The 27,876-nt window shown below is 43.4% G+C and overlaps 1 protein-coding gene and 1 non-coding gene across 4 annotated transcripts in view; one reads left to right on the plus strand and one right to left on the minus strand.

Annotated features, from left to right (window-relative positions):
* LOC119656610 (LIM domain only protein 3) overlaps nt 1-27,876 on the minus strand; it is a 315,382-nt gene that overhangs the window by 32,003 nt on the left and 255,503 nt on the right. For all 3 annotated transcript variants that reach the window (XM_038063047.1, XM_038063049.1, XM_038063048.1), the window contains 2 exons: nt 1,286-1,530; nt 951-1,076 (listed from right to left, as the gene is read on the minus strand). In XM_038063047.1, coding sequence (XP_037918975.1) covers nt 951-1,076; nt 1,286-1,530 — 371 coding nt within the window. The remainder of the gene's footprint in view (nt 1-950; nt 1,077-1,285; nt 1,531-27,876) is intronic.
* Nucleotides 22,110-22,181, plus strand: Trnap-cgg. Its single transcript has one exon. It is a non-coding gene; the product is annotated as a tRNA-Pro (tRNA).

Genomic DNA, 27,876 nt, shown 5'->3' on the forward strand with positions numbered 1-27,876 from the left:
CTGGCAACGCAGATGGGACGAGTCTACGAAAGGTCGGTGGACGCACAGGCTCATTCCCAACATTAGGGTGTGGCTTGAGCGAAAACATGGGGAGACCAACTACCACATTACCCAGTTCCTCACGGGACACGGTGGTTGTTACAGGCAGTATCTGCACCGCTTTGGGTTGCATGATTCTCCGAGCTGTCCCAGATGCGATGGCATACCGGAGGATCCAGAGCATATGATGTTTCACTGCCCACGATTTGCGATAGAGAGAAGGAGCTTAAACCAGGTGCTGGGCAGGAGCGGGACCCCGGAGAGCTTGGTTACTGAGATGCTGGAGTCCGAGGAGAAGTGGCTTACGGTTGGCTCCGCAATCATCCAAATGCAGGAGGAGTTGCTGAAGAAACAAAGAAGGAGGACAGCCGCAAATGGGAGAAGGATGAGTGCCTAAGAGCAAACCTACCCCGCGAAGTAATACCTCAATGGTGGTCCCGCGGGGCTGGGGCTGGAGAGACCGGGGGTGGTTTTTAGTGGGTGTGAATCCCACACGCGCCCGCTGTTGTTCCGCCGTTCGGGCGGCGGAACTGCGGCGGACGTGTCTTTCTAAGATTTTCCACCTCCGTGTACGCACAAAAAAAAAATAGGCTTGCTTGAGATGCACAATAGTTCTTTAAGGACGCGGTATTCCATCCTATAGTTACCTAGACCCTGTAAGGCTACCGTTCCTCTCATGTCTAAAGCAATCGGTGGAACACTGATTTTTAAAGTGGGAGGAGTTAACACCTTCCTATCCCTCAAGTCTGCACTCCCCAATTCCCAGAATTATATTTTCTTACTTAATCCACAGTACAGTCGCCCAATCAAATTCCATACCTTAAAGGACAAATCCTAGTAAATTCTCCAAGCGTTTTTTGTTTGATTTAAGACACCTTAACTTACACGTAGTTACAAAAAGGATATCTTACCTATGGTTACACTGATGACACGCGAAGCATTCCAAGTGGTATACGTTGTTTCTCGCCCTCATGACCATCTCGAAAGCTGGAATGACCTTAGTACAAGCAGCGCAATAGCCGGTACTTCCGAATAACCTACGAAAACAAACATAAACAGTGAATGAGATTCCAACCACCAAACACCACCTGTTCAGCAACGCACTCAAACGAGAGAAGCTACATTCAGACGTCCCAACCGAGGCAAGGATTCCTAGCGCGAATATCAACAACAGCCGACATCATAATGCCACCGTGAATCCTTGTCGTATTTTATTGGGGAACAACAACAATGGCCACTCACTCACCTCAAGTAATCCCTTTTGCAGAGCATTAAATTGCCTTTGGTGTAGAGCGTTGAGCCCACCTCGCCCAGCCGGCAATCGCAGCATCCGCACTTGAGGCAATCCTCGTGCCATAGCAGGTCGAGTGCTCTCAGCAAATATCTGTCCTGGATATGTTTGCCACATCCGGCGCAAAGCTGGTGCGACTGATTTGTCGAGTTATTTGGACCCGAAGTGGGCTCCGTTTTGGTGACGTCCATCGTCATCATCTGAAAAACGTAAAAGAGGAAAATGAATAAACACAGAAAGGGAGGAAAAAAGGTAACTTAATGCTAGTTAGATTGGGAGTCCTTACAGATTGTGCTGGAAACAGACATGATTCCGAATTGTCAGGATACACTTAAACTTCGTCCTGTTTATCAGCAATGCTTTATCTGCCAGATAAGATACTCAATCGTATTTAGTAAATCGAGAAAGGACTCAAATTTTCTGACCCCTATGTGAAGCTCCAGCATTTTTCATCTCCAGTGGAAAAGGATATATCGCACCTGATTCCAGGACACACTGTCCTCCGAATACTAAATCCTCCATTCCAGGTTAGTCCTAGCCAAATGAAAACCTGCTCGAGTGTTTAGCGTTATTTTAATTAAGAGCCATAAATATTGAAGGAATTTAGTGGAGCGTGGTCAAGTTCTCTCTCCTGATTGCGGCCGTGATTAAGTGGCTCTCGTAATGGTCTTAATCTCAAGGGCTTGCCCTGTTTTTTTCCTGAGATGTGGACAATTAGTTTTTGTATAGTGGAAAATGGATATAAATGTACAGTGAATTGGGCTTATCTCAATGGTCCTTAGCCATTTGTAGTGTAAGTGCAATTACGGTTTTATGGTAATTCAACGATAAGGATGCCTTGCAAAATAGGAGCTTGGAATATATTTATTATAAGTGATTCAAAGAAATCCCACCCTTATGCTGGTTATTTAGTGGAATTCTGTTAGTGTTAAACGTAATGGAAAGAATTTTCCATGCAGAAGATTAAGAAGGACGAAATTTAAATGCTGATCGGGATTTGAAAGGCTCTCATGTGTGAGGAAGAGAATCTAGTGGGCATCTTTAAGAAACTCGGAAATTTTGTGTATCTTGTAGTGTCCGTGGCATCTTCACAACCGCTTCCTTTAGAACTGTTTGTCCAGCGACGAGAAGACGGGAGATTCATTTTCTTGTCTGCAAGATATATATTTTTCGCTTACCTAACTCACTTGAGCACCTCCATTGCCTCATTTTAAAATAATAATTCTTCAAGGATTTACCTTGAGAGAAAGTCTTGTAACACTTCAACAAAACGTTTACTCATCTTTGTTGTTGTTGTTTATCCAGAATTTTAAATCATGTTGCATATTACGAAATGCAATCCTAACGTTTGTTTCTGGCTCAAGCGAAGCATGCGTATACCGTGATCTAGTTAACCGAATAAAAACCCCTTTGAGGACGAAGGCTGAGTCCAAATTTTTTGGAGAAATTAAGCACAGAGAGAGATAGAGAGTACTTGTAAGCGTTCAGGTGGAGTCGCATTTTTGGAATTGTAGATTTTCTTGATTGCGTGGTAACAGGGGGACCAGTAATCCTGTCAACCAAATCAACACCAACTGACTAAAGAGAACCTTCACGTGATGGCACCGAGAAACGCTGTATTCACATTGATTTCGGTCGTGACTCACTAGGGCGATCAGATCTGAATTTGCACGGGACTCATCGGGGGTCGAGGGTGGAGTTTTGCTGTACAATTTGGGCGCCGTACTTGGGTCCATACTGAAATTACTCTCAGTACAAACTGGTGCCGATGGGCTCATGACAGCCAAGTTCCAATTGTAGTCACAAAATCACTCCGTGTCTTAAGAGGAGACACTGACACGGCGGGTACTCACGTTAAACCACCAGGACGTAACTGCATATATAAGATGGAGCAAAAGTAATCACTCTATTGGAAAACGCTATTATTTAGTTATTAATTAAACGGACAATAAACAGAAAAAAATCCAATCCGTCACGAAGAACAATATCAGCAGTGGCGGAGCAGCCGTAGGCCGGTAGAGAGTTTAAAGAGAGTGCAAAGATCGAGGAAGATTCAACGTTGTTGGAGATGTGAGTAGGTAAGAGAGACAAAAAGTACGGAGCCGGGCGGGATAGTCAACATGGGGAGGTTCATCTTAAAGAAGAGCGAGCGGGCGAATTTGCGCTGTATCTTCTCTAGGAAAAGACAATCACAGTTACGGAAGAGGAACCAAATCACGGAAAAATACTCAAGGATACTTCTCATGAGGGAGTTAAAAAGGATTTTGGAGGGTTGGAACGAAATGAAATCAGTACAGGAACGCAGTATGAAACCTAATATTTTGGAAGCACGGTTGGCGATATCGAAGTAGTGGCTGTCAAAACGGAGTTTATCGTCGAAGGTTACGACCAGGTCGAGGATAGAGTTCAGATATAGAACAGAGAGCAACCACCAGGAGAGTAGAAGAAAGGGGTGCGAGAGGTTTTAAGCGAGTAACATATCGAGTAGCATTTGATGACATTAAGGGCCAACTTATTAACTGTGCGCCAATAGACCAAAGTATCCAGATTTGCCTGCAGGAAAGCGAACCCATTGGAAGCGAAACTAAGGAAAACAGCTTGAGGTCATCGGCGTATAACAAGCGAAGACAAGTGAAGCGATGGCGGCTTTACGGTTTCTTACACTAAGTTGATGCGGACTTAGGACCCCATCATTCCTAAAACGAAGCGAAGACAATTGAGAATACAGGGAAGATCGTTAATAAGGAATAAAAATAAAAGAGGTCCTAGAATGGTTCCTTATGGCATACCAAAGAAGGGGGGAAAAAAGGACTAGAAGTCCATCAAACGAACCATCAAAGGAAACGCTACAGGATCGGAAGGAGAGGTGGGAGGCAAGCCATGTAATAAGTGATGGAAGAATGTTGAGACAGGCGAGTTTGGATAATAACGGGTGTATCATGTATTTTGGCACTAACTTCAAAAGCATGTCATTCGAAAACAAACAATCGATTTGAAAAATCCTTTTAATCGTACTTTATTCTGTTCATGATTCGTCGAAAAATACATTTACAGTACACTTAATGGACCATGGTCCTCGATTTTTCGTAGTGTGGAGCGAATGTTCCGAATCAGGTTTTGGCGGACCGATGGATCGATTTCCTTCAACTTTCTCTTGATTCGACCAATCAAATGCTGCTCGTTTCGAGCCTCCCAGCCACCGACGTAGACCATACGCTTGAGAACTTCCCAAAAATTTTCGATTGGACGTGCCTGAGGTACGTTTGGGGGATTGTCCTTTTTCGGCACAAATGGTATATTTTGCTCAGTCAGCCAATTCAATGTTTTTTTTGCATAATGACAGCTTGCAAGGTCCGGCCAAAACATTATTTCGTCACGACCATGATGTTTTTCGATGAATTGCTTCAATTTCGGCAAGCATTGGCCGATATAAATGTCAGCATTGATCGCTTCTGATTTGTTTGATCGAATCAAAGGCTCTGAAACACCCTTCGATGAAATGGCTGCCCACACCAACACCTTTGGTTCAAATTTTGATTTGCCGGCATATTTAACATCATCTGCTGTTGCTTCAATGTTGTCAGTATAAAAGCCGTCGTTGCCACTCAATTCATGATGCGAGAATGTGAAGTACGATTCATCATCCAAAATTATGGATTTTCCATTCGCAAAGTGTTTGTCACGAAGTGCACGGCAGCATTTTGGTATTTTTTCGAGTTGTTGTTGTGTATATTTTGGTGCTCGTCGACGTTTACGATAAATTACGTTGTTTTTCTTCAAAATACGATGGACTGTATCTTTCGAAACACTAAATTTTCGTCCTAATTTGCGTGTTGATTGACCAACCTTGTTTTTCGCACTTGATAGCAGACTTATGACTGTTCTGGCACCTAATTTGGATGGACCACCGCATTGCTTTTTGTTTTCGGGCTCTTTACCATCGCGACAATCCTTCAGAATACGGAAAATTGTTCTGCGAGAGATTGGCTTGTCTTTGAACATTTCAAGAATTTCACTAGAACTTAGTCCGCCAAACATGTTGGCGACAGATTTCCGTAAATCGAGCTTGTACGACATTTTGAATGGATCTAACTGCACAATTTGAGTTTGACAGTTCAGTAGGAGTACAGTTAAGTGTGACTAGTGCATTGGTTTACATTTGTGTGTTTGTTTATGCAATCAAATAAACGCCTGAAGTTAGTGCCAAAATACATGATACACCCGTTAGTATTTCGTGCCCACTTGGTGGTTTCACCCAACTTTTCAAAAAAGAACGAAAAAGTTGACTGACGATTTCGTCGCGGACTCAGGACTCCCAGCATCCACAACAAAAAATTTACTTCAGCCTGAATATAATTCGTACACATTACGTGTTTACTTTCGGTCACGTTGTTCCCAGGGCAGATGTGAGGCGCCTGCCCTGGACGAAACCGTCAGTCAACATTTTCGTTCCTTTTAATATCTCGTGGTTAATGGAATCGAAGGCTTTAGAAAAGTCCATATAAATGACGTGGACTTCCTGCCGAGAGTTGAGGCATTTGGCCACAAAGTTGGTGAAGTCCAGAAGATTGGTAGCAGTGGATCGACGTTTTATGAGGCCGTGCTGCTCCTTAGCTATAAGGTGGCCAATGTGGGTGGTCAACCAGTCATTGACATAGAGCAGGATGAGAAGAGCGAAATAGGGTGGTAATTCTCAGCAAGAACATGGTCACCGCCTTTGTATATGGGAAAAATACGGGTTTCTTTCCATAGGCTGGGAGAATGACACTTTTCGAGACTCTTATTGAAAATAATGCAGAAAGGAAGTGAAAGAAACTTAGAGGTTTTAATCAGGAATAGGCTGGGAAGACCATCGGCGCTGGGCCCGGGTCCAACATTGGCATCTAGGTACTCCACCAAAGAGGAAGTAAGGAAGGGAAGGGCAGGAGATTCAGAGGAAGCTAATCCCAGAAGGGGGAGAGAGGAAAAAGAGAGAGGGGTGCTATGTACCGAGGAGAAGTAACAACAAACAAAATCACAGGATAACTGAGGAGGTATTTGTTGGGTTCCTCACATAATGGAATAGACAAGGATCAAAATTGAGGTCGGACGAAGGTGTACTGAGATAAGATGCCTTAGCAACTGCCTGTTCTCTCCCCTGTTGTGGCTCGTTGTGCAACCATTTGTATAGCCTTAGTAACAACTATCAGTGCGTCCATATCATATAGCAGCTGCAAATCCCTGCCATATACTTTGAACATTTGCCCTTCGAAAAGCATACTCGGTCTCAATTACCAAGAAAAACGATCGTCTCATGATCACCTGTCGGACATAATAATCTTCACCGATAGGCCAGTCATGAGACAGAAATCTTACCAAAAGGTGTTTTCAAAAAACACAAGGCTGGAACTGAGCAGGCGAAAATATTAATAGCATTACTGCTGGAGGTAACAGATTGGTTCACCAAAGGTCTGGCTTCACGATGACAGGACCACAGGCGACTTTTTGCATTAAGTCATCCAGACTGAAGACGGATCTGAAGGTTAAAATTGCAAGGATTCACAGAGGGATGGAGAAATGTGAAATCCTTGCGACAAACCAAAGTCTTTTTGTTGGAACTGGAACCCCAAAGCTACTAAAGAGGGATTTTTGCGGTCTCTTAAAAAGAAAGACATTAAAACCCTTCTAGAACTCTTTTTTTAGGAGACTTTATCAGATTTATAAAAAGTTGAAAAGGTCACAAAAGTCATCAGGTGAGACGTTTCAGAGGAGAGTGTGCTTGCAACTGCGGTTTGTTAAACTAACCTAGAAGACGTCATCGTGAATCTTTAGTTTAGTTCGGGCGAAGGGCTTCTGTCAGGCCTGATGAGAGGGGGAGGGGGGGGGGGGCTGTGTGTGGAAACGGGAAATTTACCCTGGGCTCGGAGTTGTCTCGGATGCCCAGAATACAAATTTCAATGAAAAAGGGATAATATGGATCCCGGATAATTTTCACCCCAGATCAGTATAGCTTTCATCCCCTTCCTCCCTATGGTACTGCATTCTCCTCATTAGATGATCTAAGCGAAGTAACTATGGTTGGAAGTAATGTGTTTAAAATATAAATCACTTCATGCGTCGATACAGAACATGCTGGTCTATCTTTACACAGCTCTATCAATAAATATTGTAGTGACCGCGGCTTCGCAACGGGAGCAGAAACTCATTGGCCTCTTTCTGAATTGATGTGCTCAAATAATGCATTCCATAATGTGCAATTACCCTAATGTTCGCCGCAAATTGCACATTATTGAATGCATTCCGGCGAATTGATCTTGACAGAGGGGAATGATTTGCCGTATCCGTAGGCTCACGCGCATATTGCTGCATTATGAACTCTCGGAGTTCAACCGAGTTCAAGGCATGGGGACCGGTTCGTCGGTGGACAGCAAATCAACGGCCGGTGGCATTTGAAAAAGTCATTCGCACCTCGAACAGCCGGGAAGGCGACACTGTGGGGAACGATCTCCGAATTTCCGTTGAGCGAGAAAAGTGCAGTAGCGATTATCACCTGTGCCCGTTCCGCGGAAAAGCCAGTGATTTTCGGAGGGAGAATTTGGTTCTTTTAGAAGAATTGCAATTTTGCAGTGCGAGAATCGTTGACGGGAGAATAAAAATTCAAATAAATTTGTGTAATTTGAGTTTGTTGGTAGCAGTGAGTGTTTTGCGTTTCGCAGCGAGGGAGCGGATCCCCCCCAGGTCCTGAGTTTTTTTTTTGGCAGGCCATAGTAAAGAAATTTTAACAAAATTATATTAAGTGTGTAATTTCAGAGGGGAGACGCACTATTTTCATCTAGGATACAGTTTTTCCTCCTTACGATCCTGGAGGCAAAATCTAAGGTGTTCGTTGTACCCTGGACGAAACTGAAGAAATGATATAGCTTCATAACTATTTCAGCAACATAGGCCATAGTTCAAAATGCGATCTCAGTAAAGAGGGAAAAACAACCCCTATTTGTACCAAACACACACAGCAGTAACTCCCTTTTCTGATCCTTCTCCACAAATGACTACAATTGTTTCTGTTCGAGGCAAATTTCTTCATGTCTCCTTCAAAAATATTAAAAATATAACTGAAAGGCTCCACTACCCTTACAATCCCCATTCCACCCCAGTAAATCCAACAAACCCCAACCCATATTCAAACGATTGCAAAATGTTATTGCATATTCCCATTCATTTTCTGCATTTATTTATCGCAGTAATTAAATCTTTGTTTATGAAATGCGCGTGAAACCTATCGCTGCCATTTAATCTCTTGGCTTGACTTCAGGGAGAGTGCACCCGTACATAGGCCCATGTATAAATGTGTGTCCCTACATAACAAAAACCCCCAACAATATGTTCAACTCACAATCGAATGTTGCATGTTGGCTCCTACTGCGATTGCTAGAAATTGCATTTCATATTGATGCAGTATTGCAGTTTCCTCGAATATTTTCCTCTAGGATATTGCAAATAGGACGAGTAATCCAACAGTTAGTCATGTTTTACGCGACTACAGACGAAGCCATTCACCCGCGTTACATTCTATATATTTATCACATACGGGTCTGTATGTATTAAGCCGAGTCGCGAATATCATCGCAGCTGATAATAATTTTACGGAATTGCATCGCCGTCATGGGTGCCAGGATTTCAACGAAATCAGGATAAGGACTACTATTCCCATATAGGAACTTGTTGGCTGCCTCCAAGCTAAGGGTAGATATTTGATTGCAAATAAACTGCAATTTAAAACGGGAACATCGGCTGGGATACTCAATTACTAGTCTTTCCAGCCTTCAAGCTAATTTCTGGAAGTCAAGATTTTTAATTGAGATTTGAAAATTGAGCAGATTCTTTATTCTATTTTTCAATGGGAAATTGTTGAATATCTGTAGAATTTTATTGAAAACAGTAACTACAACACATTTATACAGTAATCAAAGTTAATCTCCCATGATTGCTCTTCGCTTAGCATATTTGACAGGAATGAGTTGTCTTGTTCTTCTTCAATGCGGCAATCTGCGTCGCTCTCGGCTCAAGCACCTGTTTTGTGCTGTAGGCTCGCTCCCATCTGTCGACAGGAAAATATTCTTAATCCTTATTGCTAATAATGTCTCCGCTTGTGAGCCATCATATTATCCTAACAACCCTCCTTTTATCGCTAACAATCATATCGAAAACATAAATGATCCCATCTGAAGCTCATACAATTCATCTGAATGATGAAAAGCCATCATGAGAGATAAATCAAAAGTACAATACGCATGAAAAGCAAAACGTTACAGAACTTCTTTCAAACTACAATCTCTTATATTAAATCTCCTCATGTCAGCCGTTTAGAAAAAGAAACATCACCCAGCGTCTGTGTTAGCTTCCCTGACGGGAACCCCTTTCACGTAGTACCAACAATCTCACGAATTCCAAGAGATAAATTTCATGGAGCCTCGGCGTGCAAGACACAACACACAAAACACCCCATAAAACTGTCGAATTAAGACGTGAAAAGTGTGTAACAGCAGCTCACCGGGAGGAACTACAACGCCATAACGATATCATTTTACCAGCTAAAGATGCCTAGAAGCAATGATGTTGTAAAAATTTGAAAGAACAACTTTTTCGTCGAGTGTCGAGAGGAGGTAAATCACGTACCATATTCCTGGTCTAGCACGAGGCACTAAGATGCAAGGGTTGAGCGGATGGAAGCAGGGGAAAACGGTTGAAATGCAACCACCTAATCTTTTTAAAACGATAAAAATTTCCCTTTTATCCTTGAAAGAATGCGAATGGGGGATGAGAACGCGGACTAACTTCAGACGAAATAAAGTTTTCCTTTTCCGTGAAATTTCTGAATTGCCATTTCAATCCATTCTGATCCATTGTACCTAAATGGAGTAGGAATTGTAGGTTTTTCGCTCAGGTGGTTACAATGCTGGGGTTGAAAAGTTCTCACCCCCCTGTGAAAGAATGAAATATAAAAAGGATACGTGACACGGTCAAGTGCTTCGTTGTTTTTGATCCTTCTCAGTTTATTCGGCGGAATCATGAGCAATCCGGCAAGCGAATATTTCGAATTCCTCCTGGGAAGGGATTTGTTGATAAAAGTTTTGTTGAACGTAATTCAGGAGCAAGATGGGTGCCTGAAGGGTGGCAATGAACCGATTTGTTTCCCAACGGCAACATTAGAACGTTGAAAAAATAACTGAAGGCAGTTAGAATTTTTCAATAGTGGACTTTTACAGAGGTTCACAACGGAATGCAACCAGATAGGGTTTAACGTCGGGGGGTGCTACCATCTTCAGCAAATTTTAGGAAGAGTGCTGATGTGGGGTTTCCAGTGGCAATCGATCCTGTTAAGAGAAGCGGTAAGCACTATTACCAAAATCTTATGACTGCCAAAACATCGGCCAATGCCTTTCGGTGCCCCCCAAACCTTTGAACGATGATCAACAATCTTCTGGAGTTTATAGGTACCTGGACGATCCAGATAAGTACCAGTAGAAAAAGGCAAAGGTAAAGATGAAAGCCGGTGGCAACTGCATCAATGCAAAGAACACTAACAGATATCTCATCTGGGAGAAACTCTTGTACTCTTTCAGATGCATAAGTGAAAAATAGAAAGAAGGTCTCCAGAACAAAGGAGGAAGCTACATCATGGAAGACTACCGTTTCTTTCGACAAAAAGTGGCACTTAGACTGCGGTGAATCGTCTATCAACAGCAAGAACAGATCACTTGAAAAAGATGCTTCAAGCATTGGAAATTCAAGTACAGAGTGAAAGATTGTACCAGTACATCTAACAAATCTTGAATCTAAATGCCCCATATGGGAAGATAGACCTAACTGTCTGCTTGGCGGAAGCGCATACATCATAGGCAGCAGCAATTGTCCGATATTTAGAAAAGCGGTTAATACTACGCGAATATGAAGTCCGAGATTTAAAGCCGAATCTGAACTATTTCCAAGCGGGGCAAGACCAGCTACCCCAAAATTTCCTCCAGAGTAAAATCGATATCGCCTTCATCAGTGAACCGACAGAAGTAAAAACAAACACTTTAAGCAAGGCAGGCGACTAGGATCTCTGAGGTCACCTACGAAGCAGTACAATCTAAAATCAAGAGCACTCCCTCGTTGACCCCGTTAAAGTTACGGAAAAAATAGCAACATTGTGGATAAGCATCTACCTCATATCTTATAAAAGGAGCATTCTCAAAACTGAAAAAGTCTTTGGTTAAATAATCGGCCTTCAGTTTCACATTCCCTCTAAACAATACTGGCCAATCATTCAAATCTATAACAGATTACTCCTGATTGCCGAAAATCAGTTCGAATTTCGAAAGACAAGATGCCCGGCAACTATTAGATGTATAACTTTGCTTCCGCCGTTTTTCGATAGATGGCTTTAGTGATACGTGGTGAATAGAACAGTCGAGTCTAAAGTGTCATTTGGCAACTTTATACATCTGTCGAAAGCACCACTTCCAAACTTAATTGATTTTGTACTCGCTTCATATATTTTTAATCGCTTTAAAATGTCAATTTGCGAGCAAAATTCTCGACATTTGCGGGAAATTATACTTTACGCGTTCAATTCAAAAAAAAGCGGCTGAGGTTCATCAAATGCTCTCGGATACGTATGGCGAGGCAGCTATTAGTGAAAGAACATGTCGCGAATGATCGCTTCAAGGACGGTGATTTCAACGTGGAAGACCGGCATGGCAGTGGAAAGGAAAAGGTGTTTGAAGACGACGAGTTGACGACTTTACTTGACGAAGACTCGTGCCAAACCCAAGAAGAGTTAGCGGAATCTGAACCATGTGCCTCAGAGCCCTGGGAATGGTTCAGAAGCAAGAAAATTGATGCCGTACCAGTTAAAGCCGAGGAACGTTGGATGGCGTTTGTTTACTTGCAAACAGCTGGTACAAAAGCAACGACGGAAGGGATTTATGCATCGTGTCGTGACTGGGGACGAAAAAAGAGTTTACGATAATAATCCTAAACGCAGAAAACCATGGGGTTTGCCTGGCCATGCTTCCACATCAACAGCCAGACCTAATATTCATGGCTCCAAGGTTATGCTTTGTATTTGGTGAGACCAGCTGAGTATAGTTTACTACGAGTTGCTAAAACTAAGTGAAACCATTAAAGACGAACGAAATCGAACAAAAATGATTAGTTTGAGACGGGCACTGAAGGAAAAACGGCCTCAGTTCGAGGAAAGGCACGACAAAGTGCATTTGCTGCATGACAATGCTCGCCCCCATGTGGCGCGACCGGTGAAAACGTACTTGGAAATGCTGAAATGGGAAGTTATACCTCACCCGCCGTACTCTTCATACATTGCTCCATCTGATTACCACCTTTTCCGGTCAATGGCGCACGACCTGGCTGATCAGCATTTCGGTCCTTACGATGAAGTGAAAAATTGAATTGAAAATAAATCCTTAAATTTTGATAAAAAAAAAAAACGGCGGAACCTATACACCTAATAACATTACCTCAGTTCCGCGAGATGGAACAAAATACTCAAGACGCTAATGACATTCCACAGGTTGAAGACTTGGTGCATGTTTTTACCAAATTCTTAATCGACAATCGGTTTTGATTGCAAGAAGACATGGGCCAACCATAATAGCAGGCGATTTTAATGCGTGGGCTCTTCAATAAGGCAGCCAGGTAACTAATGTGAGGGAACGCGTTCTCCTTGAAGCATTCGCCGAGCTAGACGTGGTACTAACGAATGTTGGGGCTTCGCACACTGGGGAAGGGGCCTAGAGCTATAGTGGACCTGACATACATGAATGCCGCTTTAGCCAGTAGAGTGGCTTGGCATGTCAGTGAGGACTATACTCACAGCGACCATCAAGCAATCTGCATGGAATTCAAGGGCGGATCGAGCTCGAAAAAGAGTGCTAGCAGAATGACGGGTGGTATGCTCGGCTGGACAGCGAAACTTTTCGGACACGTTTTCCGCGGCGCTCAAACCCCCCACCTAGAAAACCAGCTTCATATTGTCATATCTCTTTGCTGGATACAATGGGAGAGATGATGGAGAGAGTCATCTATCATCCACGAAGCCAGTAATGGTTTGCCGGAAGGCCAGTTTGGTTTTCGACGGGCCCGCTTTACGATGGACGCAATTAGCATAGTATTATAGTAAACCTGACAAAAGGCGCACTGACTTTTCATGATTGCTGTGCTGGATGTCAAAAATGCATTCAACTGGACCTACTGGAAGGGAATTAAAGGGGTGTTGGCCGACATAGGTGCCCCCGGGTATTTAGCGAATTTAGTAGAAAACTACCTCTCAGAGAGGACTCTCTGATACGGGACGGATGAGGACCCAAAAAAAACTTTATCACAGCCGGGGTACCACAGGGATCGGTACTTGATTCCCTGCTGTGGAATATCATGTATACTGGGATCCTTGCTCTTCCCATCCCAGAGGGGACTACGATTGTCGGCTTTGCTGATGACCTAGCTGTCGTTGTTACAGCAAAACGAACAGACAGAGATAAACCAGAAGATGTAGAGGTCTACGCGACGGAAACAGTAAGAGCGATAAAAGTCCTGGCTAGAAAAAGATCTTCTCGTCACCTGTTTGGGCAGAGCTGCTTGCAAACTTCAGAAGCAGCTGAACTCAGTTCACCAACTGAGGCAGCAGGTGAACTCGATTTACCGGTTGATGGCTTTGAGGATTTACAGTGCTTTTAGAACCACATGAGATGGGACACACACAGAGCATAGAAATGCGGCAAGGTCAGAGTCGCATGATCTGTAGCAACACAGATGGGAAGAGTCTACGAAGGATCGCTAGAAGCACAAGCTCATTCCCAACATTAAAGTGTGAGCGGAAACATAAAAAAACCAACTACCATATTACCCAGTTCCTCACGGGACACGGTGGTTGCTACAGGCAGTATCTGCATCGCTTTGGGTTGGACGATTCTCCGAATTGTCCTAGATGCGGTGGCATATCTGAGGATCCAGAGCATGTGATGTATCACTGCCCAAGATTTGCAATGGAGAGGAGGAACCTAAACCAAGTGTTAGGCAAGAGCGTGAGCCCGGAGAACTTAGTTGCTCCGCAATCGTTCAAACACAGGAGAAGTGGCTGAAAGGACAAAGAAGGAGAAGGACCTAAGGCCTAAGAGCAAACCTACCACGTGAAGTAATACTAAATGGTGGTGCCGTGGAGCTGGACTGAAAGTAGCCGCCAGGACAGCGCCAGGTGTGTTTGCCCAAGTTTTCACGGCATGCCTTAGGGAAGGAAAATTCCCCGAGCAATGGAAGCTAAAAGCTAAAATGGAAAAAAATCATCGAGGCACTCGACAAGCTACAGGCCCTGAAGTACATTGTACACATTGTTGTTGAGTTTCTCATTAGGAGAAGACTTTACTGCGACTCGAACGATGAGCTAAAACATATTCCCGACAACTTGCGGGGTACCACGGGGTTCTGTCCTAGATCACTTACTTCGGCTAGGTTCGTATGAGGGGAATGTTGACGCTACGCCTTCCGGACGACGTGACAACTATTGGCTTCGCGGATGATATCTGAACAACAGTGGTTGCAAAGCACCAAGACAAGATCAAGATCTATGCAAATGAAGCAATCTGATCTCCCATCAATTCCTGATTGAGAAATTCCAACCTTTACTCCCAACCATCGCTCAAATACTTGGGAGTAATTATTAACACAAGGCTTCCATCGCTGCAACGATCTCGAGGATACTACATTGGTGAGACAAGACAAAGTCGACGTCTTCTGCCTTCTAGGGTAGTCAGCTCCGTGCTACTCTACGCAGCTCCAGTTTAGGCAACTGTTCTGGATAACAAAGTGAACTGTCGAAAATTGGGAATGGATTATCTGCTAAGTGCACTCCGGTTATGCAGTGCGTATCGGACAACATCAGGAGAAGCAGCATACGTACTAGCAGGGATGCTCTCCATAGACATCTTGGCGAATGAAGGCCGGCGACTCCACGACAAAACGTATGCGGCTGAGGAGTCTAGCGTATTTCGACGACAGCTGACACGGTAGGAATCTATCGAGGAGTCGGTCGATGGGGCGAGTCACAAACTGGTCGTTGGACATAGAAGCGATTGGAGACCAGCGCTTAACACCCGAAAACATTGTGGACTTCATGCTGGAGTCAACGGATGCTTGCAACCAGGTTGTAAAGGAACTGGAACCTATTCACCAACAGCTTAGGCAAGAAGAACTACCACGGAAACAAGGAAGGGAGAGAACCATAATGAGCCGCAGTAAAAAACTGATCCAGCCCTGCGACGCAATACTTTATAGAAGTTAGAAATAAGAAGGAGGTGGTTTTAGTGAGTAGAAGTCTCACATACTCTGAGTTACACATGCGTTGCAGGAGCCAGCAGTAGGCTTTGAACCTTTCCACCTTCCAACGCCGAAAAAAAGACAACCAGTTTACCGATCAGGATTTGCTTTACACAAAACCTTAAAAATGAAACGCTACTGCCAATTGCAATTAACGATGATCATTATTAGATATTTAGAAGTAGCGAAAAATGTCAATGACAGATGACGTTTGATAAGAAAATATTTTTTATTTTCGGAGACACGTATTTCACGAACCAATTATATCTATCTTCAGTAGAAGTTCATCTCATAGAAGGGAACAACCATTTCAAGAGTTACAACAGAAAACCTCGTAAATTCACTGCCAAGCCGGTTACAAACTATTATCAACAACAAAAATTGACTATACCGACTCACTATACACCAAAATGTTTTGATAAGTACCGTTATCTGGTAATATTTCAAGAAAAAATGCATATAGACGAATAGTTTTTTTGGTGCGTAATGTAAATTTGTGTGTAAATAAAAATCAGTTCAGTGAGTTGAAATGAATTTAAAATGTTTTCATCTAAATTTCTCAAAAAAACAGCTGACGGTTTCGTCCAGGGCAGAGTCAACTCTTCCCTCAATTTTTGATTTCATTTGTCCCCTTCAAACACCTAAAGCACGAAGGATTCGGAACCACTGACTCAACTACTAGTGAACGAATTGTCCAGCTCCGAAGGTAAATAAAAGGACAACGGCTAAAAAGTTCCAAAAGATTTATGACTCGACCGTTGTTCCAAAGTTTACAAGAGTTTGTTTGCTATTTATTATCCTGTTCCTCTCTGTATCTTTGGAGAAGGGCGGATTGCACTTTCATACATATGTGACGTTTGCTAAGTGAATAGATATAAATGAGCGGATGTATTCAGCAATCCTTGTTCACACGAGACTTAAGCACTTACTGATTATTATTTTCATTTGAAATAATTAAAACTTGCTTTTTCTATTCGCTAGTGTTATTTATTGGTCTTGCAAATATCAATATTTCGGGAACGACTTGTTCCCTCTGTTCCGTGACAGCCTGCATTTTAGTTTCCTGCGCGGAAGTGCATTCACCGCACAACAGATACCACCACTAGAGCTCTCCACTGCGAGGAGCCACTGAACTCGCTAGGCCGCGTAGCCATGCCCGGAAACCGAGTGGTTAGGAATGTACCGCTTATCTGACAACGGGCCGAGTCGTTTGGAGCGGTACTCGCCTCAGTTGATTCGATCCGAAAACGAGCACGAGAAGGAGCAAGACTCCTCACGACCAATTAATTTTTAATTAGAGATAAAAGTAAATTAAAGATTAAATAAATAAATTAGATTAAAACGTTTAAATTACTTCGGTGACCCCGAAACAAACCTAAAAATTTTAAAAAAAACCATTGCTCGGAATTCGATCTTTGTCGAAGTAGTAGTTTTGGAAAAATGTCTACAGACCAGAAAGACACGACAGGCCCGTCAGACCCCTAGGTAACAGCCCTGGCTGTGCGTGTTCCCCCATTCTGGAGACGGAACCCGAAATTATGGTTCGCCCACTTGGAGGCACAATTTCAAATGTCAGGAATTACGGCAGATGCGACCTGGTTTAACTACGCAGTGGTGGGCTTAGATGAGCAGACCATCGTCCTCGTCTCCGACATAGTCAAAGATGCCCCGTATATCAAACTTAAGAGCGAATTGTCAATAAGCTCGTCAGCAAAAGTGGATTACTTGCTGGCAGGCTTAACGTTGGGTGATCGAACCCCCAGCCAATTGCTTCGTGAAATGAGGCAATTGGGCGGGAGCAAGATCGACGACGACTTGCTAAAATCACTCTGGTTGCGGTATCCTCCGGAAGGCACCCAGCCGGTTCTCGCGTGCGTTACAGGCTCATTTAGTGGCTCTGGCTGCCGTAGCTGCCAAAGCGCACGAGGCGCACGCGCGTCCTACATTATCTGCCGTAGAGCAGTCCACCGAGGAATTGACTTGATTAAAACGTGAAATGACCGTTCTTGTTGCAAGCATGGCCGAAATGAGAGCTCGCGAGCTCGCTCATGGTCCACCATCCGAAAAGGGCGTTATAACCGTTTCCGAGAAAAATGCGTATGACAGACTGATGGACAGACAGACAGTACACTGATTTTAATAAGGATTTGTTTTACGGGAGATTGCTACAGGAACCTGTGTTACCTACAGCGTTGAACAAGATACGGTTACAAGTGAAGTGCTTACTGATCTTGTTGGGCATAATTATGACACATTTTCTCCAGTAGGAGAAGAGTGGACCTCACCCATCGGTTGGATGTCCTTGTTCATTCCTGAGGTTATTGAGGAGAAATTGTGTGGTCTGTAGAGTTATTGGAGGTGCGAAAGCTCCAGGAATGGACGGTATTCCGAACATGGCCCTCAAGTTAGCTGCTACGGCCAGGCTCAAGAGATTCACAAGCTCATTTGAATTTTGCTTTGAGGAAGGACTATTTCCCGCCCAAGGGAAAAAAAGGTAGCATTTAATTCTCCTACCGAAACTCTAAAGACCACTACACGGAAGATGTTATAGAAGGTGTTATACAACAGGCTGTTCTCGTTCAGCGAGCTTGTTGGTGGTCTGTAACAATAACAATGGTTTTGGTCGAAGCCATAGCAATGATGGTGGATCTGGCTTGAGAAGTGTTGGATGTTAGTGAATACAGCACGTTGATGACACTAGTTGGCTGAAATGCCTCTAATTCGGCCAGTTGGGGTTGGATTAAAGGGATCTTGGTTAAACTAGGTTCCCCTGGTTATTCGGTTCAGTTAATCGAGAGATACCCCTTCTAGTAGAATATGGTTACCTGCTATCTTACTGACCGAACGGCAGAAACACAGAGTAACCCACTGGGCTGCCATCAAAAATGGTATTTTCTGAAATGCTACGCAAGTCGTCGGCCACCTTCCAAAGAGGCATCATAGGATCTGGCTGACTGCGAAATCATAGAAGCAGATTGATGAACGGAAGGGACTGAATGCTCCATTGACCGCTGCGAGTGATGGGAGCGTTAGGCTAAAGCGCATTTCTGGGAACCTCGAGCAATGTTGCGTAGGTGTTGTTGACGCGCTGCACCCCACAAAGGGGTGAATGGTAGCCATATAAACTGAGTTTCAAGGGCACTTGGACGGGAAAAGACAGCAAAGGTTCATTCATCTCTAGTGAAGATGATATCTAATATCAGGCGGTCAAAATCTATTGTTCAACTCCTTATCGCAAAGGTAGTGAAAATCCATTCTCCTATGTGCGGCGAAGTAGGATGAATTTGGCGCTTACCAGCTATCGCGCTGACGGTGTGCAGTTCGGACAGTATTAAGCGAGGCAGTGTGTCTCATCGCGGGAATGGTTTCCTTTTCTAGCAAATGAGACGCCCTCCATCTACTGATCCCGTGTATTGGGAAATAATTATTGAAATTATTTGCTTCACTTCGTTTTGAACGAGTATCCGCACTTTCCCGAATGGGTCGTCACATTCCAGGACCCGGTGCGCACTATATTCTAGGAGGAAAAAAGTTGAATGGTACCTTCAGTATAGAAATCGGAATTCATAATCTTGAAAAAAGATACTGAGGCCAATTACATTGGAGTAAACATTGCAATAACCACGATCCAAAGAATCCTCTAAGAACTGGAATGACCTAAACCTGCTGGTGTAGACAAGATTCTTCCCTGCGAAGTAACATCTCATGGTAGTCATGTGCGGATAAGGGCGGGACAGTGAGGTAATTTTCAACGTCAACAGAGCGCAGTAGCGTCATTTCAAAATCTGCCTCGCTGATATCTGGATTGAGCAATGTTGGTCTCACTGAGTTACGGGGGCTATGGGGCGGTCACACTCATGGAGATAAAATTAACTCCAGAGAGAACAGAAAAGCAAAAACTAACAAATAACCAGTTCTAATAACAGATACAACTTAACGCATCGGAAGGCCTCGTAATACTGCAATACTAAAATATACATCCATGAGGAGTAAAGCTGGGCAGTCAGATAGGAGTCCTAAGTCCAACGCTGATCTATTGTGAAGATCACTACAGTTGGAGAACAGCAAACAGAAGGCAGAGACAAGGAAAGCCACGTCTATGGTAGGGGGGGTAATAATCAGAAGGAAGGAGGCCTTATATTGGAGCTCAAAACATTCAATGGCATTCATGGCGGTTCATCCTAGCCAATGTCGGCTTCCCCATTTTAGGCGCAGACTTCTTGTGTCACTATGGGTTGCTAGTGGACCTGCAGAACAGGTCACTTATAGACCCAACAACTAGCCTCATTTCGTCAGGGAGAATCTCGACCCAACCCAGTAACAGCCTTTCCGTATTCTGGGAGGACATGCCCCGACACTCGTGTTTGGACACTCCTCCAAAAGTTCAACTAGATTACTATGGAACGTAGTCTCTCGAAACCAGTGAAGCACGATGTTCTGTACCACATCAACACCACTGATTCCCCTATCTTCTGAAAGGTGCGTCCTCTACCACCCCAGAAGTTGGCTATAGCACAGTTAAGTTCTTGGGGTTTTAACGTAGGTACCTGTGATGGAGACTTAATCCTACGGTCTTCTTAAGACACGGATTGATTTTGGGACCACAATCAGAGCCCCGCTGTGACAAGCAACAACGGTACGAGTTTATGTAAGTGCATGGCTTTTCATTCATACTGGTGGATGCAAGACCTACCTAAATCTCTACCGAACTAAGGAGTATGGCACCCGTGTTGAAACGCAACACCACGCCGAGGGCCGAAGGTCTCTTCTCGCTTGAGCATCACCAACAACCCCTATGAAGCTCCCACAAGGGGGCCAACCGCAAACAACCGACTCATATACGACAGGAATTCTCCCGAAGTATATGAGTCCAGGGGCTACCCCGGTTCCCATGGTACCGGTATACCCCTGGTAAGGTTTCGTGGCCGAAGCCACTTCAGATGAGTCCCCGTGCAGACTCCGGTCTGATCGCCCTGATTAAGCCTTGGAGCATTCGCCTACTGCATCACGGCCGGCAAGCCAATGCGATACAGCGTTTCCCGGTGCCACCACGTGGAGGTTCTCCTCGGCCACTTGGTTTTGGTTCAGCCGACAGGGTTGCCGATCCGCCTTCCTCCCCGCCACCTCAGAGCACCGGGCTATAGCACAGAAGGAATTCAAGCAACTAATTCAACAGGTTATCTGCCGACTTCCAGACAGCTGTTGGTCATCACCACTCCATATGGTCCCTAAGCCAAACGGCGAATGGCGTCCCTGCGGGCACTACCGATGGCTAAACGCCAAGACCGATACCCTATATCACTCATCCACAACTTTGCGCACCATCTGGCAATATGCACACCCTTTGGACTCTTTGAGTTCATGCGGATAACTTTTGGGCTGTGCAACGTGGCGGAAATCCACTCGGTCCTGCGAAACTTTCATTTCTGTTTCATATACCTGGATGAGGTTTTGGTCGCTTCTTCCTCAGAATCTGAGAATTTGGCCAACGTCTTCTTGAGGCCGAACTAATCCTAAACGCAGACAAATGCAAGTTTCTCCAAAGTCAGGTGAGATTCCTCAATCATTCCATTACCCCTGACGGAATCCAACCCGACCCAGACAAGGCACCACCAATTTGATGCTTCTCGCGTCCTAAGACCGTGAAAGAACTGCTTCAGTGCTAACAAGTCTGCTTAGAAATACCGCGTAATTACACTCGGATATAATTTTCAAATTCTTAATTCGTACGCCTAACATATAGGCAATTTTACATTCACCTTTTAGCGAGGTTTCAAACCCAACAAAGAGAAGTATATTCATCATTCAGCCATTTAACAACTCAACATGGAAAAAATCGCTTTTCAAACAAAATTCCACAATTAAAGGTACAATTTCGAGAGCTGGCTATTTTCCTTTTTTCCACGGACTATTACTAGCCAACTTGGCGACAGAAAAAGAAGCCAATGAAAAACTCAGGCAAAAGTTTTGAGCCGAAAAAGTGTTTGTTTGTTTTCTTCATTCCGCGTTTCTTGTTTTGCAATTAATTTTCCGTTTTGTTTTTTTCGCTTTTCATTACAGCATTGGGAACAATCCAGGGAAAAAGTTCAACGAGAATGGAAAACAAGAGACCGTAAAACATTTAAATTTCAGTTGGAAAATGGCCGGGCACAATTACGAGGAGAGTTCGAGTGGCTTCGCAGGAAAAAAATTAACAAACAAAGAAGAACATTAAAACCGAGAATCGAGAAATTAAAGCGCATTATTTGCGACAAGAATTTACTTTTCATAAAATCACAATTAATTTTCTGTTATTCGACGCACATGTTGAATGACGTCACGAAAGAATCGCGATAACGCGCTCACAATTCCGACTGAGTCATTTTCGTTCGTGGACTTGTGGGTGGTGCTGGCGCTGAAATGGGGAAATGGTGAACAACGGACCTAAGGCTCGTTGGTCTAGGGGTATGATTCTCGCTTCGGGTGCGAGAGGTCCCGGGTTCAATTCCCGGACGAGCCCGACTGTTCGAGGTCTTTTTTTTGAATGAAATTAGATTTTTTACACTCGGAAACATTTTTGATATTAAAGATAAATAATGAGCAAATGGCGCTCTACCTATGCTTGAAAATTAAATGTTTCCTTTTGTCGGTATTAAGATGATTTTTATACTCAATCGAGATGTTGCACGTTATGAAAATTATGCGCCGACTTATAGTCTTGGGGAGCTTTTTGATTTTAGAACAAAAGATGCAATTTTAAATTAAAGGACAGATACACTTAGTTTTTTTATTCTGCGTGTAACGGTATTTCCGAAATGGCATAGCAAAAAGACGTGATTTCAATGTGTTAATTTCCTACAATTTCCTTTCTGAGTGTTTGAACTTCCTTTGTTCAGCCAAAGCTAGCGGTTTATTTGATTTTTGTGTGACAAATTATCATATGATCCATTTGTTGAGTTTCTCGAGTGGCGTAAAGACGTGTTGTTGACAGCTGTGTTCGCTTTGTAAGAAGATGTCAAATTAACAATAATAATAATAATCGTTGGCGCAAGAATCAAATTGAATCAGGGCCTTAAAATGTGTTAGAGCACTTCATTTAAGACCGTAACTGTGCACTACAGGATTATAGTACCCTATAGGACGCAAGACGAGATTATTAGCAATATTACATAAATATAATAAGGCAGAAGAGAGAAGAATAATCAGAAAAATTGTTGGCCCCCTACATGAGGATGGACGATTCCGTAGCCTACATAACGACGAAATCTATGAGCGATACATGACCGTCCGGTTGTGGATAAAATCCGGCTCAATAGGTTACGGTGGGCGGGTCACTTAATCCGTATGGATGAAGATGATCCAGCCCGGAAAGTCTATAAGGGCAATATCTATGGTAGAAAAAGAAGACGAGGCAGACCCTGCCTAAGATGGAGCGATGGCGTAGGCCAGGACGCCAGGCAGCTTTTAGGGATATCGAATTCGTGGACCTCGGCGCAAAACCGAGATGTCTGGAGTTTCTTATTAAGGCAGGCCTAGACCAGATAATGGTTGTTGCGCCGTTGATGATGATAATAATAAGGCAAGGCATGCAAATCAAATATAAAATTAATCATTAAGGTGCTTGTTATGGTCGATAGACGTGGGAAAAGAGAACAGGACCTTACGCAACAACACTCGGAAGGAAATTTTGCTTAAATTTTGCAAAAAGCATCAGGAGACTTCAATAGAAGTTGGAGTCTCTGTTGGTCTGGCAAGCAAAATATTTCCGATCTGCCTCTGGAAAGTAAAACAGGTCAGTAAATACCAAAGAACGAATACGCGCTTAAATATACTAACTCAGAGGATGTTCGACGAACACTTCAAAAAGCTGACCTTAGAGGACGCAAAAAAGTTAAGAAATCCCTGATACACTAGTCGTGTAAAATCACAAAATCACTTTCGAGTGTTGCAAAAGTATTTAGGTTCAACTGAATTATTTTCCTACTTTTCTCCCTTTCTAGTTTACAGTTGGAATATAATAAATATTTTAACAAAATATCAAAACATTATTAATTTTCAGAAACAAATCGCATTTACCTAAGCATGGAATTTAGTGAGTTATTTTATGTAAGCGGATGTATTTTTTAATATATTCAGAATTGGATCCTTCTCAATTTTATGGGCATTATAAAGTTCAAATTAAATTGCTGTTGATAGTTTTGAAAATTATATATATATCTACTGGCGTACAAGGTTTATCCTGACCCGAGTTGCAAACGCAGAACTGCATGCAACCAGGCGTGTGTCATGGGTTGCGGATAATGACATGATCCACCGGGTCAGCTACGAAGATAATAGGTTAATCCTGTAAATAAGTATCCGCGGACAAACAGAACGTTTCCATTTGTGTTCGTCTTCCCTAACCTATTCTTCCCTTTCTGGGGGAGTAAACCTCCTAAACCGATCTGAAGTGAAGGAATCGACCCGCCTATCGGATGAATTGAAGTGACGTTACACTGTATTTCAGCGGCTCCCCTCCAAATTGAAGGAAATCCTTTGAAGGTAACCATGGAGAATTGCAACATTGAGCCTCTGTTGCAGGGCTGACTGGTTCCCCATAACTCGTGGGAATAAAATTGGAGAATTTTGTTCAAATTCTTTAAATGGAACCCCAGGAACACGAAGAGAGTACCCAACAGGGTTAAGGGTCACTCAACAACACCAGAGCGACTCTTCGCCCGTGGATGTTTTGGCGGTTATGCCGTCAACCACCAGGAATGGGAGACCTAGGCGTCGTATGGTTTGGACCAATCAAATCAAAGAATTTATCGTCCGCGCCTATTACCGTGTCACGGATTTGATACGGAATCCATCAGGGTACAGACATCGACTCCATGACGCGTTCATAACCCGCTTCCCGGAACTAAGTCATGTTCCGGAGCAGAACGTTGTCAATAAATACTGGGCGATAGTGAAAAATAATCGAGTTGCCCTACTAACCAGACAACAAATTTTCCACGAAGTTTCACTTGAGTTCGGTCTAGAGTCACCAACTTACCGAACTGACCAAAGTAGCAACATGAATACTCCACCTATACGGCACTCCATGAACTCAGTAATCAGGAGAGCTTAGTGACTGGGGACTTACTTCGGCAACTAGTAATATCATTGCTGCCTTTGACAGAATTTTCGCTGATCGTTTGGCTAGCGAGATTACTGCTACAGAGGTTCACAGCCTGATCTACGTTGCAGCTGCCACGGTTATTCGTCTCCATAATCAACATCTTAGAGCGAATAACAGAGGTATGCGCTGGAGAACTTTACCGTTCTGAGTATTTCGACTCAACAACAGAGTCGAAAAGTTGAGAAAGGAGATTGGTTGTGTCACGCAAGTACTTCTTGAAAATCAATCACGAAGAGTGCACAGACGCGTTGCAAACATCATTGGAAACTACCATCTGTCCATTGATATGCCAATCGAAAAAATCCTTAAGCTACTGAAGCAAAAACTTGCGGTATGCTTCAATCGCATCCGTAGGTATCAAAAGAGCTTTCAGTGAAGGAGAGACAACACCAACGGGGATTTTATAAAAATCTCACTCTCAACTCAAGTCAAAGTAACCTCGATCTGGATCAAGCCGTTGCAATTTAGAAACGGCGTGGCTCCCACACCTTACGCGTTCATGCGAGGCCTTCCCCAAAATGGCCATGCGACGTAACTGAAGTCGACGTAGAAAAAGCCCTTGACAAGGCAGGTAACTGGAATGCGCCAGGAGTTGATAAAATTCACAACTTTTCGTTGAAGCGGTTCAAGAGCACTCACAGGATATTGGCAAATCAATTTAATCAGATGATTGTCGATCCTGATTTAGTTCCAGAATTTTTCACTTCATCCTCATCACCAAGGAACAGGATGCCTGTTGCCCTTCAAAATGTCGACCAATTACTTGTCTTCCTACCATCTACAAGGTCTTGAATTCAGTTTTGTGCGCGAACATCTCAAAACATTTTGATATTCATAAATTGATAGCTGAGAAGCAAAAAGGTTCCCCAAAGGCTCCCGAGGCTGTAAAGAACAGCTTGTAATCGATACGGTCGCTGTAAAGCAGGCTGCCCATCAAAAACGAAATATCTCGACAGCCTACGTCTATTATAAATCAGCCTTTGACTCCATATCACATTCGTGGTTACTACAAGTGCTACGCAAAATCAACCCGAATGTGGTTCTTCTCCTCAGAACAGTAATGAAGAATTGGAGCACGAAGATATAGGTATCCTCACAAACATCAGGAGAGATACCAATCAGGCGTGGCATTTTCCAAGCCGACTCTCTAAGCCCACTGTGGTTTTGTTTGGCTTGGAATCCACTATCCCATCTTTTGCATGAAAGCAAATACGGGTTCCAACTCAAACATGGCATATTGTCGAAATGTACATTAAGTCATTTAATGTATACTGACGACATCACAATTGTATGCCAAAGACCAAAACCAACTTCGCTCCTTGCTGGACATTCAGTTCAGTAGGGATACCGGAGAAATGTCGTATAAAACCAATTGCTCGGGGACAAAACACCGACAACGAAGGATACAGATTTGAAAACATTGCAATACAATCAAGTGCATTATCTTCGAGAGTTTTTCTTTGAAAAACAAGTTTTCAGCCAAATACATCAGGCTAGCATCATGCCATAAATAATCTCCTTTGAACTTGAAAAGCAGAGAATGGGATCCCATGTCGATTGTTACTTCAGTTCAACAGAAGATCGACATGTGGAAAGAGAAACCCATTCACGGAGGTCAAAAATTTGTTATTGCCAGGTATCGAAGCCTCCAACAAATGGTATACTTTTCTATGAGACCGAAGCATTCCTAACTTCAATTCAGGATGCTTCGCTCCCAACAAAAAATTATAAACGGTACATTCTTCATGACTCCTCAACCGCCAACTCCAGTTGTAGGTTATGCAACTGTGAAGAGGAGACCATCCAGCACATAACATCTGCGTGTAGGATGTTGAGCAATACCGAATACACCAACCGTTATAACTCCGTCTGCAAAATTCTCCATCAAAATCTTGCGTTGAAGTATAATTTAGTGGCAACCTACCATCCTTACTATAAGTATACTCCGAAGAGAATCTTGAAAAGTGATCGGGTCAAACTACTGTGGGATCACACTATTGCCACAGACCACAGTGTTAATCACAACAGGTCCGATCTAGTTCTGCTTCTCAAGGAAGAACGAGCGTGCTTCATAATTGATGTAGCCGTACCGTTGGACCGGAATACTGTTGAAAAAACAGGAAGAAAAAATTCGAAGCTACGGCCCTTTGGCGGACGCTATGAAGCAGGCTTGGAGACAACAAAAGATCGAAGTAGTTCCAGTGGTAATTTCAGCGGTGGGATTAGCCCCCCAAAATTTACATAAAGCACTGAAAACGCTCGATCTTAGGGCTGGACTATACATGGAGATGCAAAAAGCGGTTATCCTCGCAACCTGTACTATAGTCCGAAGAGTCCTGTCCGATAACAATCTGACCTAGTGAGCTTCAGTCTTGATTCGTACTGTCTTCCATTTAAGATCCATGTCTCTGTACTATAGAACAACCGCGTCATTGCTTGAAGTGTTTGCGACAATCGGAATGTGGCAATACATTTTCGCATGGTCCCACACTCTGTGCGTTAAAACACATCATCGCTGTGGTGCGGGCGTTTGGATGTTGCCTTCAGCCCATCCTTAGGTTGGTCGCCCCTCGACTTTTTGAACTATATATATATATACAATACCGTTACATCAGATTCGTAGAATGCTGAATTTGAAAGGAAGTCATTAACGATTCTGGAAAGTGAGTCCCCGCATGATTAATTGGAAGTTATGGGCGTTAACTCACCATCAATTTCTACAAAGAAACAAAAAAATGTAAAAATGAATTTTGTTTTGGGATGAGCTTGTCTACTTGATGGCGGGCTGCACATAATTTTTATTAGCTCAAACCAGTTGTAGGTTCAAACAAATGCGATTTCGGTCGTTGTAATTCATACCTTTGGCGGGTTTTGAATTGCATATAAACGAGCCAATTGCCACCTGTTGCCGCTTTCGGTGAGGCTGCTCCGCAGGGTAGAGGCGCTGAGGCAGCGTCTGATGAGATCGCCTCTGCCCTGCAATCGAACCCGCATAGCCAATTTTTTAAAAATTTTTAAAAAAATGTAGCGAAAGGAAGGGAGGTCAAAGGGT

Source organism: Hermetia illucens, chromosome 5, assembly GCF_905115235.1.
Source record: "Hermetia illucens chromosome 5, iHerIll2.2.curated.20191125, whole genome shotgun sequence".
In the NCBI taxonomy this organism is placed as follows: Eukaryota; Metazoa; Arthropoda; class Insecta; order Diptera; family Stratiomyidae; genus Hermetia; species Hermetia illucens.